Source organism: Sceloporus undulatus, chromosome 1, assembly GCF_019175285.1.
Source record: "Sceloporus undulatus isolate JIND9_A2432 ecotype Alabama chromosome 1, SceUnd_v1.1, whole genome shotgun sequence".
Lineage (NCBI taxonomy): Eukaryota > Metazoa > Chordata > Lepidosauria > Squamata > Phrynosomatidae > Sceloporus > Sceloporus undulatus.
Genome location: NC_056522.1, coordinates 320,530,313 through 320,546,005, shown reverse-complemented (window position 1 = coordinate 320,546,005; position 15,693 = coordinate 320,530,313). Strand labels below are relative to the sequence as shown.

Here is a 15,693-nt window from a genome sequence, read left to right as displayed (position 1 = left end):
TAGTTGATCCTCCAAATTACTGCCTAACCAGCCTGAGTTGGAGATGGTCAGGAAAACACCACACATTGCACTATCTGCCTTACTCGTGCTGTCACCCATGTTTAAATAGCACAGGCAGAAGCATTTTCTCTCCATTAGTGGTCTGACTGGCCCTAAACAACTACAATGCTCTTCTTTCTCTTGAGTTATTTTCAATCAACCCTCTGATGCAGAAGAAGGGACAAGGCTCAGAAACAATGAAATGAAATGAGTGGCTACAACAGTATTTGTACCTGACTTGCTCAATGTTTCTGTACAACGCTCAGCAATTTAAAATTTCTCTCTCTCACACCCCCCCCTCTATTTTAAAATAAAAGACACAAGTCAAAGCCTGTGCACTCACCCCCATCGACACTCAGGATCTGACCATGCTGTGCTGAAGCTGAGCTTGTACTTATTCAGACTATCATCGAGATAGATGGATTTTAATGATTAATATCCTCACAATAGATTTATAGAAAATGGTTGCACAGTGGATATGTAGAAGTAAGATTTTTGAGTCAAGGGCTTCTGAGAGGGAAAAGGCTAAAAAGGATTTGCAGTAGAAATGTTTAGAGACAAGATGACCTTTGAAGGTTCATCAAGGTGCCTGGCCTGCTTTGAAAGCCAAAACAATTAAGAGCAGCATCCTTGAATGAGGAAGTAACACATAGGTGATAAGGGTAATGGAATATTCCAAATGTGCCTTAAGTGTATTTTAATGTATTCATGTATCTTGGCTCTGATTGTAAGAAAGTTCTGTAAGTTTGAACTTTGAACCAGCCAATAGAATGTATGTTAGGGACCTCCTTGTTTTGAACTACTATATAGACAGCCATTTTTTTTTTTTGTTCTGACATTTTCGTTTGGAACTTGGGTTTCTACTGCGGACTGCCAGCAAATAAACTGGATTCTCAGCATCTCCTGGGTCCTCTTGTCATCTTTGCTCTGTCAAGCTGGTGGACTTTGTGAGAGAAAGTCCAGGCTTTTAAGGTTCCCACAACACCATAACTACATACATTCAGGTTAGAAATCATAGCCTCCTAAGGAGACAGACAAAGCAATTTTAAGTGTCGTAATATAACATTCCTCAAATACATAAGGAAAAGAAAAACCCAACATCTGTAACTTTTACATCCTGTATTCTAGATTCCCTTCTATTAATGGCCTAAAAACTGAGATGTCTTTCTTTCTTACTCACTTACCTGGAGCTACTCTTGAGTGCTTGTGCCTCATCGAGCACCATATATTGCCACTTAACCCGTTGAAAATACTTCACATCTTGGACTACAAGCTGATAACTGGTGATCACAACATGAAAAGGGGCATCTTGGGTATACAAAGTCTTCTACAATCCAGAAAAAAATACAGGAGTTACATAAACCAAGTTATTTATCAGTGGCACAGACATCAAGTATTCAAGATCAGAGGTTTTCACACCATTGTTGCCTACCTTTTCCCAAATTCAGAGGAATTAATGGGGGGGGGGGTGTGAATAAAAATATGATGAAATGCTTTTATTACAATCAGTCAAAATGTCACACCTCTATTGTGGTGTTTTGGTTAACAGGGGGAAAAAACAACCTATTAATAAGTTATCTGTCCTCTCTGGAAACATTCTCCTATATTTCAGAAAGAGTATCTCTTTTATCTTTCTCACTTTAAAAGTTCCACATTTTAATGCATTCATACACAGCATATGAAGAACTAAGAATATGACCTCCAGTTAAATGCAAGGGGTAAGAAGGGATTTGAAGCAGTTAAATCAACCATTCACTTTGGTCTGATGACTTTCCTTCCTACTCTGGACAGTGATAGAAGTTACCCACTTCTATCACTATCTATCACACAGTTTGTGATTATCTATCTCCTTTCATCAACCCTGTTAATCTATAGGACTTCCCACTGCTGTAGCTGCAGCAGCAGCAGCAACAACAACAACAACAAACACCTTGTTTCAGGATGGTGAGGCTCTGCATATACCTTGTTTCATGATTGATGGCTTGCATCATAATGATTGCATTCCAACATATACCTTGATCACATAGGAATAAATCCTGTGATTACAGTCAAAACATCCATTGAAAACATCATAAAACACATTTAAAGAATCAAGGCAGAAATGCCTGCTGCTGATGCTTCTTTTTAAGACGTGCTCAAATGTTGTGTTCTCATAAGTTCAGGGGGCAAAGAACATGGAGGTGGAGAAGAGCAAATGTAGAGGCTGACAGTGGGTTGGAGTTCTGGGGCTTCAAAGGTGGCAGAGGGTTGCTCTAGCAAGTAAAACAGAGGATGGTAAGAGCTGGGGCTTTAATGATCCTTGAAGATGGAAAGCCTATTAAATATATTATTCTGAAGAATTATAGAGGCAGGTGTTGGGAGGGAGGATGAATAGTAAAATAAGACTGAAAAAAAGAAAGCATAGATTTATTCGTATTCTTTTTCTTTTTGGATTATATTTCCACAGTCTAATGTAATGGAACAAGAAATGATGAGGCTACTTTTTAAAAAATGGGGAAGGAAGAAAGGAAGGAAGGGGAAAAGAGAAGAGTGGATAAGGTATGTGTACTGTATGTGATAGTACCTGACTCCAAAATTTCCTGATCACTTTTCGGTCATGTGGATTTCCCCAGTAAGGTAGCACCTAGAATGGACACACAAACATATTCTAAATAAGTATTTTTAACATAAGTTAACAGGAACTAGAGATCTTTCTTATTTCTGGAAGCAAATATCCCAGAAAGCATTATTACTGATCAAGTAATCAGTAAAATCAGAAAACTGAAAGAAAAATAAAAAAAAATTCTCAGAGGCATTGCTATTTTAATAAAGCACACATGTTGGGGAATGCATTTGTGCGACAAAGGACTGATAAAGCCAAAGAGCAAAAACAGCAAGGACAGCAGTTAGAATTTGAGCATCACATAAAATATACTACAGTGGGTTCTCTGTATCCACAGATTCTCCATTCATGAATTCAAGCATCCATGATTTGAAAATATTCAAAAAAATATGCATTCCAAAAAACAAACCTTGACTTTGCCATTAGGGACACCATTTTACTGTTCCATTGTATTTAATAGGACTTGAGCATCCACAGATTTTGATATCCATTGTGGGGTGTGGTCCTGGAACCAAACCCCAGTGGATACCAAAGGCCCACTTTATGATGAAAAAACACTTGTGCTGCCTTTAATAACTTAGTATATGGCAATCATATTGATCTATTTTTTATTATTTCTCTGTTATTTATTCATACAGCCTTAGAATTCCTGTATTTTACATCAGGCTTTACAATTCAGCTGTAGGAGCAAAACTATTGCTATGTTGGATATGAAGCAGCAGAAATCCACTTTTCCTTTACATTCTCAACTGCAGGTTTCTGAATAGTAATACTAGTCATTTTCTACTTTATATAGTAACCAAATTATAGTAGTATTTCTAATGATATGAATGTGCAGTGTGACAGAGACATGCATCCACAGAAGGAACAGGTACCAAAGAGAGAGGTATCTGCTACAGGCTTATAGATTTACCTTCTCTCCACACTCACTATGTTTTCTCTTGGAAACACTAGTAAAGTTGGTTGCCATGTAAAGTAAAAAGCAGCTTTAGATTGGCTCTAGATGGGTTTATTGATCAAGAATAGAGATAATGAGAATCATCTAAGAGTAAATATCACAAGAAAGGCTGTCCATCAAGAAATCAGGAAACTATTGGAGGACTTAATAGTAAAAGTGACCAGAGGGAACACAGGGAACAATGCAATAAGGCTTTTTATGCCATCTCAGTTTTCAACACATAAAAGGAACACAAGGTATTGTTTCATTTTTATAGCATCATCATACCTTAAACTTAGGAACAAATCTGGCAAACTCCTGATGCCAGTTATTTAGCGTGGAAGCTGGTGAAATGATTAAAAACGGTCCCCAAATGTTTTCTCTCTGGAAGAGGAAAAAATCTTGACTGGAAGGAAACCACACATTACATAACATTCAAATGAAAAGCCAATAATTTAATAGTATTATTTACAATATGTAATTGTAACAAAGTTTCACACTTAGAAACACACAACTAGGGTTACCAAAAATGTAAAATGTACACTCTTTACTGAACTCTCCCTTCATGTTCATAGTATTTCTTTTTTTTAAAAAAATTGTAAGAAAACAAGTATATCCAAACATTTCTTTGTGGGAAATGGCTACCATGAGAAACAACAGTATTTTTATTGGCTTTCTCACCAACTTCTGCACTTCTTCAATCTGAGAACAGATTATTATTCCGCTCGAAGTGCAGTGCCTTATTTATAGAACAACTGCTGCTATTCATTGGCATAAATCCTGTTGTTCATTCTGACTAAAGTACACCCGTTCATTCAATGGGATTTGCTAATATATTGACTCACCACTCAACAACTAACTGAATATGTCTGCTCTAGTTGGGACTAACTACCAGAATGCCAGCCATGAAGTGAAAATAACAGGAGCAATCCAAAACATAGAAGTAGCATAAATCTTTCCATGGCCAAAATAGGTTTGTAGTATTAGACAGATGAAAGTGAAGGGAGAAGACAACTGGATAAAGAAGCAATTGAAAATGATATTGGGGGTAACTAACTAGTACGAAAGCAAATCTGAGGCCTATCTGAACCATATATTCAGTATTTCCTTCAATTAGGTGTGTGAGGCACAAAGAATCCACTTACTTCAGCTAGATGTGCTAACAAGGCAATACTTTGCACTGTTTTACCCAGACCCATTTCATCTGCCAGGATTCCATTAATGCCCTGCAATAAAAGGAAACACTTTATTCCACAAGGAAAGCAAGCACTTCACAATGTATGAGGCACAAAATATGTACAAGAGAAGATCACTATAGGTGAGTCTCAATTTGTAATGCCCCATTTACAACATTTCTAACATACAATTTTTCCAGAAAAAAAATATATAAACGAAAATCTCCTCCACGATGCATAGCACTCCCAGGATGCCTGTTTGGTTGAGCCAGGCAGGTGAGGCAATAGAAAGTGGAGAATGAGGTGAGAGAGCAAGGCTGTCTGGAGTTTGGTGTGGAGTTTTCAGCAGTCAGAAAAGGTAACTGGACTGGTTTTTCTTTTACCTGCTTAGGAGGGGGGAGGGAGAGAAAGCAACAGCAGTCTTGGCATTTCTGGAAGGAAGGGTTTTCCTTTGCCTGCTTAGAAGGGAAGGAGGAACAGGGAGAAAAAAACACTGGAATCTGGGAAGTTTTGGTGTGGTTTTTCCTGTTTGCTTGAGGGTGAGCAACTGATGCTTGTTTTCTTCATTTGGCGAGCCTGCTGGAGAGGACACAGCAGGATATGTGCTGCTTCTCTCTTCCCTGATATGTTTTCTCCACTTGGGAAGCCTACTGGAGAAGGGAAAGCAGAATCCACAGTTCTTACCAGTTGCTCTCTGCCTGTGCACTCCTCTGAAGAAGAACTAGTATCTAATGGCAAGCCAGCTCACCAGAGCCAAGCCATCTTCAGATCAGCAATCGTTGCCTGTTTTGGTCCCTCTATGGATTCGCTACAGAATAGGTCTCCCTTCCCAGACACACAATTTATGTCAGTCTCAATTAACATTTTGAGTGAAGAAACACAACCACAACATAAACTGAGATACTGATGCTATATCAGAGGTAAAATTATACTTTCTCTACATGAAAAATTGCCGTGGAAATTTAATTATATGACTGTAAACCAATACATGCAAGTGTAATTCACTTTTCTTTCTGGAGCCATACCAAGAAAGAACTAGCCTTAAGAAATATCCGCATACCTGCTCATAAAGATTGGCTAACCAATTCATGCCTTTCAATTGGTAACCTTTTAGTTTACCATTGAAAATGGTAGGCTGTGGAATGTCTTCTCCTGCCCGGATAGATGGGTTGGCAAGGCTGTAGCTCTCTCCAAAGCCAGTGCCAGATTTGTTGGCAGCACGAAGTGCTGCTGCCCGACTCTCTTTAGCATCTTCATCAAATGATCTGGTCTAAATGATGAGAGAGGAAAAGGGATTGAAACTGTGAACCTAGACACCACGCCTGTGTTGGGTGTGGAAGCCTATAGCAACTCCAAAATCTATGGCAGGGTAGATTTGTTTAATCCCCACCACCACCACCACTGAGAAAGGAAATGGCATGATATCACTTCTGAACTTATTTCCAGCATTGAGTGGAGGTGAGAGGGGGCAATTTCCAATGCCAGAAAAAAAAAGGGGTGGGGGGTGGGGAGCAAAATGAATGAATATGTGTGATGGCTTTGGCCCCTTTGTCATTTTTAAAAAGAAAAAAATCCCCCCCCCCCAATTTGGTGACCACAGTGCTGCAATAATGTGGTTCTCAGGACACATGTGGCCCAAGGGCTGTATTTTCCTCATTCTTGCTATACACAGCTACTGGAAGGACAACCCTATTCAGCTTAATGGGATTTATTTTGAATAAATATGTACAGAATTGCAATGTAAGGCTGAAATCCTATACGAACTTAGCTGGAAGAATGTATCATAGCAATATAGCAATAGCACGTACATTTCTATACTGCTTATCAGTGAACTAGCACTCCCGAAGCAGTTTACAATGTGTAAGGCAATTGCCCTCAACAAGCTGGGTACTCATTTTACTGACCTACAAAAGGATGGAAGACTGAGTGGACCATGGAGCCCTCCTCTAAGATTGAACTTACAAAGTTGTGGCTGCAGTATTACCATTTAACCACTGTACCACCAGGGCTTCTTAAGATCATCATAATAAATACACACAAGAGTTGGCTTAACAAATGAATTTGAATATAATTTCCCCTTCATTGTTTAATACACTTTATAATAATTTGAACCCAGACACTCTCTTCGTAGATTTTATAGCAACACCACATATTAACAGAAATTTGGGGCAAGGCAACAACTTTATAGTTTAAAAAGGCAGAAGACTAAAATGGCTACTTCTTTGGAAACTTTCAACCTGTTAGAAGAAAAAAAACTGAAATACTTCTTTTCAATTTGAGACACTCAATAAAGAATGCTTCCCATTTTACTTCATATTATTATCATCATCATCATCATCATCATCATCATCATCATCATCATCATCATCTCAGTACTTACCTGGGCTTGATGAATCCGGAAGGCATCTTCAGCATTCTTCAGAGCCTGACCCTTGTAGTAGTTACTATCTGAAAATATTATCAAATTTTTTTTAAAGCCATACTGATTAAATCTCAAGGCAAATTCAGATTTTAAAAGAATACACAAGCCTTGAATATAACTGCTTTAGAGATTTCCCTCAATCCTTCTTGAATTTAGTTTCTCTCCTTACCATAATCCTCTTGGGTGATGTTGACAACAACACCACCGCCAATATCAATCTGCCTTTGGATAGAAGTGTCTTCAAGTTTTCTTAAGATTTCCTCCTGGATTCCATCGTGTCCTATATCTCGTTTGCGGCTCATGAAATGGGCATACAACTCCGTTTGCGTGATCAGGAAGTTAAGTTTTCTCTGCTGTCTCTTAGCCTAAAATAATTTACACCAGAAGACAGGAAATAATTTCATGTGTAAACATAACCAATACTATAAATAAATAATTAATAAGATAGGCGGGGCACAGACCGCCGCTTTGCGGCGCTCTGCCGCCGCCGCCAGTAGGTCCGCGGGGGAGCCGGAGCCTTCACACGGCCCGACTCCCGCGCGGACTGAAAAAGAAGCTCCAAAATGGAGCTTCTTTTTCCGTTGCATTTGCGACGTAGCGAGGCGCCAGGGGCGCGCTCGCTACGTCACAAGCGGCGCGACGCGTACGGACGCTCAGCGCCCGATACGCAAAGATGGCGCCGGCATGTCGAAGGGCCAGCGCCATCTTGTAGGACGGAGTCCATACTAGGCCCAAGGGCGTCTATAAGAGACGCCCTTTTTTAAAATGGAGGAGGACGTCCCAAATGGCGGTGCAGAAAGCACCATAGTGTATTTAATTTTTTCAGCTGTGGATAGATTTTTTAAAAGATCTAGTTATATTCTCAAATCTTTCTGATCTGCCAATGATATCCATCATTAATCAAACATACTTCTTCCAAAATAGCTAAAGGGCTGTAAAGTTCAGCCTGTTGTGATCTTTTACTAATCAAGAATCTTATAAAATAAATTAAAACTTGGCCTGACTGAGCAGAAATAAGAGATAAAATATAGCCCAACCAGCAAACATTTCCAGATAAAAAGAAACACAGCCCCACAATTTAAAAAAGATGTGGAGAAACGAGCGTATCCAAAGGAGGGCGACTAAAATGGTGAAGGGTCTGGAAATCATGCCCTATGAGGAACGACTCAGGGAGCTGGGGATGTTTAGCCTGGAGAAGATAATGTTAAGAGGTGATGTGATATCCCTGTTTAAATATTTGAAGGGATGTCATATTGAGCAGGAAACAAGCTTGTTTTCTGCTGCTCCGGAGAACATGACCCAGAACAATGGTTGCAAGCTCCAGGAAAAGAGATTCCGCCTCAACATTAGGAGGAACTTCCTGATAGTAAGGCTGTTCAACAGTGGAGCACACTCCCTCAAAGAGTGGTGGAATCTCCCTCCCTGGAGGTCTTTAAACAGAGCCTTGATGGCCATCTGTCAGGTATGCTTTGATTGAGATTTCCTGCATGGCAGGGGGGTTTGACTGGATGGCCCTTGTGGTCTCTTCCAACTCTATTATTATGATCCTATGATTCTACCATCTCTATCAACTGGTATGTTATCCAGCAGAAAATATTATGCTCCAGGTTGTATACAAAACAAACGTATTTCTCAGCCAAAAGAAAACTGGTATTACAAGTCTTGGTAGCTGGTACAGAAAGTTATGGTGTGCAGGCCAAAACACATTTAGTTCATGACTTAAGTGACTTAACTTTTAAAATTAGCATTACAATGTGGACCAATACATCTTGAAACATTAGTCACTTCCTCTAGATGACTGCTGAGTCAAGGGACATTTTTAAAATTCAAACTTTAATAGCACAGTTGGCCCTCGGTATCTGCAGGGGGATCCATTCTGGATATTCCCGCGGATCCTCCTCCTCCCTCCCCCCCGCTGCCGCCGCCCTCCTCCTCCTCCCTCCTTTTCCTCTCTCTTCTTTCTTCTCCCTCCTCCTCTTCCTTCCTCCTCACTGCTTCCTCCTCCTCTGCCATCCCCCCCCTTTGCAGGCTTGCCATCCGCAGATGCTGAAATCTGTGGATATGGAGGGTGGACTGTAGTATCAATCTTAAAAGAGGCTTTTTGGGGAGGGGGGGTTGGTCTTTGTTCCACTGGACAGATTTTCATCTTTTTATGAATCAGTCTCACCTCTCTCATCTCTTCATCCAATTTGCGTTGCTCTAGTGCCTCCTTCTCTGCTCTTTTGCGATGTTCTTTCTCCACTTTCTCATATTTCTTCCAGTAAAGAAGCATCTCTTTTGTAAGGCGTCGTGCCCTAGGTAGCGTCTCCTTGCAATTCTTTTGGGCTTGGATAGCTGCTCGACGCACCTCTCTCATACACTGGTGAGCCAGCTACCAAGGAAGGGAAGAGAAAAGAGTCTCTTTTCAAATAAAAGGCAAATATAGAAAAGCCAAGGGATGGTAATGTCTTGAAGGACAAATCTAGGCTTCTTTCTCTTAGCTCTCCAGCTGAAATTTAATCTTGCTGTTTTTCACATATATTAAAATAATTTTCTTGCAACTGGATTCAGGCAGAATATGCACATAAAATACCATCACTCTCAACAATATATTATTCTAGAATCAGAGCTTTCTATTTCACAATAAAAATATAAACATAAACATTTTAAAGTTGCAGTAAATACATAAAATAGTTTTAGAGGAATAGGAAAAAGTTATGTACAGTCAGCCCTTTGTATTCATGGGGGTTCCATTCTGGACACACACCCTGCAGATAACAAAAAAAACACAGGACCTCAAGACCCACTGTTTCCAATGGCACTGCAGCCATGTGCACATGCTGCCACTGAGGTGAATGGGGCAGGGCCATCCACAGATGCTCAAATTCACAGATGGAAAGGCCACAGATGGCTAGAGCTGACTGTACATACACAGTCGCATAGCATAAACTCAAAGGAGTGTTCATATCACATGCCCAATATGTTTATCAGAGGATCTTTTCTGAGATCTCTGAGGTTGGTAAGTTGTACAGAAGAAGGCCTTCTCAGTGGTGGTTCTCCAAATAAGGGTATTGCTTACAAAGATGGCTTGTTTAGTGCCAACACAGATATAATTTCATCACTAGAAAATCCTGTTTTTATTCTCCCCAAATTTTAAATTTCTAACTTTGTGAGGTCATTAACCCGCTTCTGTAGCATTTTGATGCTCTAAAATGCTTGTCATTGTATTTTTGTAAAACATGAGCATGCAGTCTTAAACCCACTTATTTGGAAATAAGTCCCATAACACTCAGTGGAATTTATAGCCATTTAGACACATACATAATTATTTTGTTAGCACCATAAATATGGTAATTTATTTGAGTAACAAAATATAAATTAATAAATAATGTAGAATAATAAATTTAACAGAGAATACAATATATACTCATGTATAAGTCTCAAAGGTTTAGTCAAAAAATTGAACCAAAAAACCCTGAGTTGACTTTTCCATGGGTCAATGTAAGTACTGTAAATGCGGTAATCTAACTTTTATTTTATTTTTAAAAGGAGCCATCCTCTGGTGAAAGGCAATAGTATAATCTGTCCTGGAAGCATTGACACTCCCTGCCCACACTCTAATCCATCCATCCATCCATCCTTTAGTGTGAGCACAAATAATGATGCCTGCTGAAAATTTAAAATTATTTGGCATTGTTTTTCTTTGCTTCATCCTTTTGATCCTTTGTTACATGTCCCTAAGTTTTACTCTCAACTTCTCCATGGGTCATATCAAAATCCATAATTTTGGCCCCAAAACCTGCCGTCGACTTGCATGTGAGGCTGACTTAAAGTTGACTATATACGGTAAGTTTCCATCTTATCAAAATACAAGAGAATCCATAGTACATCGTACCTTTCTGCTGTTGCTTAAGAACAGGTTTCGGGCAGAGACTTTTTGTTTGTATGCCTAAAAAAAAGAGACATCACTTGGTCATATTAATAGACAGTAATTTTAATGTTCTCAGAAATACCAATAGCAGAACTGAAATACAATGGTAGCACTGAGAATACTGATAACAATACTTCAAGTGTCTACCATTAACTGTTAAAATGTTTTCCTTATAAAAGTAACCAAACCATCATTCATGCTATAGCTAAACAACACATTAATAAATCAAATCATATAATAGAGCTGGAAGAGATCACAAGAGCCATCCAGTTCTATCCCCTGCCATGCAGGAATACATAATCAAAGCACTCCCAACAGATAACTATACAGCCAGTTTAAAAACTCCAAAGAAGACGACTCCACCACACTCCAAGGAAGTTGCATGAACTGTTGCCTGAAAATCAATTACCCTCACCATAACAGATGAACCATATGTACTTTTAACTCCTGGAAATTGTTTTTTCTTGCTAAGATAAAATGACTAAGTATTCCAATATACTCTTTTTTTCCTTTTAACTGTATGAACAATTTTTTCTTTCCCACATAAACAGATAGTTATCACAGGCTCAAGAAAATGTCTACAGTGTGCCCGCTAGTGTTTGGTTCCAGGACCCCACATGGATACCAAAATCCGTGGATGCTCAACTCCCATTAAATGTAATGACACAGCAAAATGGGGTCCCTTATATAAAATGGCAAAATCAAGGTTTGCTTATTTATATATTTTTTGAATATTTTAAAACTGTGGATGCTTGAATCCATGGATAAGAAATCTGTGGATACGGAGGGCCAACTGTATTTTAGGTATGCTTCAGTCTATGAACCCATACATCCCCTTTAGATTCCCTGCATGGCAGGGGGTTGGACTGGATGGCCCTAGCGGTCTCTTCCAATTCTATGATTCTATTCCCTATGCCAATTTCCTGGTCTCTTCTAAGTAAACAGAAGAGGAATTTTGCCCAGCATTACTCAGGTTGATACTGATGATTGTGCTTATAATCTAAATAAACAAACAGTAGTAGCACACAAGGTTCCATACATGATGGAGAAAAATAGTAATTTTCCCATAGAACTCCAGAGTGTATTTGCTCAGAGCGTACCTAAAGTAGTTGACACATCAGGTAACAAGTAAGAACAAAATATATTCATAAATGTCCATCCTAGACTGAAAAACACAGAAATTCAAAGTGTTTGATCAAAATGTACCTAAAATACTGTAGTTGATATATCAGGTTCAAAAGCATACTACAGTTTTTGTTTTGGTTCTATGACATTACACACAAGTTTAGTAATTGTGATCACGCATACAGATCTGTATAACGCAATACTTTAAGTTACAGTACAGGCTGAGACTCCCTTACCCAGATTTCCAAAATCCAAAACTTTTTTCACAGATGACTGAGACAGTGACACCGTTGTTTTTTGGTGGTTTAGTGTGCACAAACTTTGTTTTATGCACAAATTTATTAAAAGTATTCTGTATAAAATTACCTTCAGACTATGTCTGTTATATGTATAGGAAACATAAATGAATTTCGTCTTTAGACTTGGGTCTCATCTACATGATATCTCATTATGAATATGTATGTATTCCAATACCAAAAACAAAACAAAACCAGAACTGAAAATACTTTTGGTCCCAAGCATTTCAGATAAAGGAGCCTCAGCCTGTATAGATGTATAGCACATAGGTTTCTGCACATGTGTGTATTTATATAGATATAAACTTTCTATATATAAATATTATATCTATACGATATAAAAAAGAGAGATAAAACAAGCACACACATTTTTGTTAAAAGCGAAAAGAAGCCAGCTGTAAACCAAAATAACAATGTCATAAATGGCCAACAATAGGCTAGGGGCCTAGCTTACTTCCACTTATATCTGCATACCACTACCTGCTAACCTCCCCGCCACCCACCACCCCAAAACAATCTGGTGCATTTCAACTGACAAAGCTCACCTTTGGCAGTTCCTTTTTAGCAATGCTCAACCATACTTTTCGGCGGCGAGCATTCAACTGTTCAATGGATAAATGCTTTTTCTTGGACCCTGGAGGTGGGGTATCATGAGAGAACTTGGCAAAAACTTTGGTTTGATGGTGATGACGTCGTGGAGACTCCTCAGAGGATATTTCTTCATCCCGTCTCTTCTTTTTTTTCACCTTTTTCAATTTTGCTGCAATGGAAACAGTAGGTCAGAGAACTGCTTTCCTCTCTTAACTATTTTGAGACTGTTAGCATTAATTCACAAACTTCAAACATACTCCTAACAATTACTTATTAATATTTTTTTAACTGGTTTTCATTTTTTAAAAAAATCAAAAGCAGTTTACAATATTGTAATACATAAAATACAATAAAATCTAGTAATCTGTAAATCAGCAATAAATAAAGCAATAACACATTTCCTGTTCCACAAATCTGCAGATTAATCACTTTAGGACTTGATTACTGAGAATGAATATTCTTCATTTAAAGAAGTCTACGTTTAATTAAGGTATTTCTAAAGCACCTTGCAACCCTGTATTCCTTCCTCAAATGAGATTGTGTTCACAAACATTTAAGATGAGGATAAACACTGAAGAGAGATTCAAAGTGAGCTGTAGAATACCCGAGAGAAAGATCTAAATTTATGTAGTATGAAGACATCAAGCTGTCAAGATCTAGCTAATTAACCACGTTGTGGATGAGATTGTGTGGGGAAAAGTACTGTAGAGTGAAATGAAGCTAAAGCTTAGAAATATCCAACATCGTTTCACAGAAAGCATACGTAGTTTTCAAAAATATTTATCTACTGCTCTCTTGCAATGCTGGCAATTTCTCATTCCAACATCCTCGAAAATTTCCTATGTCCCATCAAAAGATGTGATTTGCTTCTAAATAATGATTCCAGAAAACTCCAGGTGGGAGAGTGTTTCAGTAAGATCTTAAAATGCTTCATTGTCATATTTTATGTTTCAACTACACATGTTTCTCCCCTGAACCTCTAATTTAGAATAATTTTTATAGGACTGAGCTCATGTGTCTGGCAATAACCATGTCTGGAGTAGGCAGCCCACCAGATGCTTTAACTATAATTCTCAGAAACCACAACAAAAATGGCCAATGATAGTGAAATATGGCAGTTGTAGTTCAAAACATCTTGAGGGTGTCAGGTTGATAAATCCAATCAGAATCCTAGGTGCTTACAAATGAACTTCTATGATGTCTTAACATATTTTATAACTCACCAGAAATAATTGGTAAAAAGCTTGAGCTGAAACTAAGGCCCGTTACAGACGGGCTTAAAGTGCGCACTCCGTGCGTGCTAGGGTTAGAAAGGGGCGTCCTTTCCAGAGGCCCCCAATCCTAGCACGCGCGGAGCACGCACAAAATGGCGGCGGCTGTTCCACACGGCCGCCACCATTACAATGTCACGACTGCTCTGCCTCTATACGGGGCGGCGCGGACGTGATGTCGTCACGCCGCGCCAGGGCGAATAGTGCGCCCCTTCCCCGGCCACAAAAGGAGCTCCGAAACGGAGCTCCTTTTCTGTTTGCGTCGCTGGGCGCAGCCTTCAGATGGCTGCGCCCAGCGACGCAAAGGAGAAAGGGGCCAAGCGGCCCCTTTCTCCTCCTCCCCGCTGCTGCGGGGTATCCTTGGGGCTTGAAGCCTCAAGGACACCCCTTTCCAGGCTGCAGAGAAGGGGCCTTTTGCCGCTTCCTCGCAGCCTGGAAAGTGGCGGATCGGGGCCTCAGCAGCTGCCGCTCTGGCCACTGAGGCCCCGATCCGGCTGGGAAAGAGGCGGGTGGAGGCCGCCGCTTTTCGGCGGTCTGTAACCCGCCTAAATTTATTATGATTAGGAACATTTGCATCTTACTTCTCCTCTAACAGAATGCTTACTCAGAAAAGAATGCATGTTCTCTCCACTATCGCCACTTTTATTTTTACAGCAAACTAGCAAGAGAGGTTTTGCTAAATTGCTTGACCAGTCTAGTTCTCTGAGAAGATTCAGGGCAGAAGGCTCACTCAAATCTCATTTTCCTAATGAAAACCCACACTAACACTTTACATGCCTTCAGATTTGATCCATTTTCTTCAGTCCTGACAAGTACTACAAAGGGGGCAAATACTCTTTATTTCATTTCTGTCAAGGTCCAGTATTCTGTCAGAGTCAGACTGTTTTAAATTAACATGCAGGAGTGGGGTACTCAGTAACAATATGCCATCCTCCCTCCCTCCTTCCAACTGTCATCTTCTGGCCTTAGAGGGAGTGAAAGGACAGGCCCAACGCCATCGGGCCTGAAGAGGAAGAGCCCTCCCCTCCCTCCTTCCAACTGTCATCTTCTGGCCTTAGAGGGAGTGAAAGGACAGGCCCAACGCCATCGGGCCCTGCCTCGATTAAGAAAAAGGGCGCTCCCTCCAATCCATCTGCCTTGGTTCAGGCCTCAGAGGGAGAGAAGAACTGCTGGACTTGATCCCCTCCCCCGCTACCATTCCCTTCTCCTTCTGTTATCATGTCTTTTTAGATTGTAAGCCTGAGGGCAGGGAACCGTCTAATTATTATCCCCTCTGTTGTAAGCCGCCAGGATTCCCAGTGACTGGGCGGCATATAAATAAATCC

General features: G+C 39.9%; 1 protein-coding gene across 2 annotated transcripts in view; it reads right to left on the bottom strand.

The window, feature by feature from the left end:
- The window catches only part of INO80 (INO80 complex ATPase subunit), a 97,461-nt gene that overhangs the window by 57,622 nt on the left and 24,146 nt on the right, over nt 1-15,693 (bottom strand). For both annotated transcript variants that reach the window (XM_042448382.1, XM_042448392.1), the window contains 10 exons: nt 13,052-13,266; nt 11,050-11,103; nt 9,343-9,546; nt 7,345-7,540; nt 7,134-7,201; nt 5,814-6,023; nt 4,724-4,804; nt 3,867-3,962; nt 2,603-2,662; nt 1,224-1,366 (listed from right to left, as the gene is read on the bottom strand). In XM_042448382.1, the coding sequence (XP_042304316.1) occupies nt 1,224-1,366; nt 2,603-2,662; nt 3,867-3,962; nt 4,724-4,804; nt 5,814-6,023; nt 7,134-7,201; nt 7,345-7,540; nt 9,343-9,546; nt 11,050-11,103; nt 13,052-13,266 (1,327 nt within the window). The remainder of the gene's footprint in view (nt 1-1,223; nt 1,367-2,602; nt 2,663-3,866; nt 3,963-4,723; nt 4,805-5,813; nt 6,024-7,133; nt 7,202-7,344; nt 7,541-9,342; nt 9,547-11,049; nt 11,104-13,051; nt 13,267-15,693) is intronic.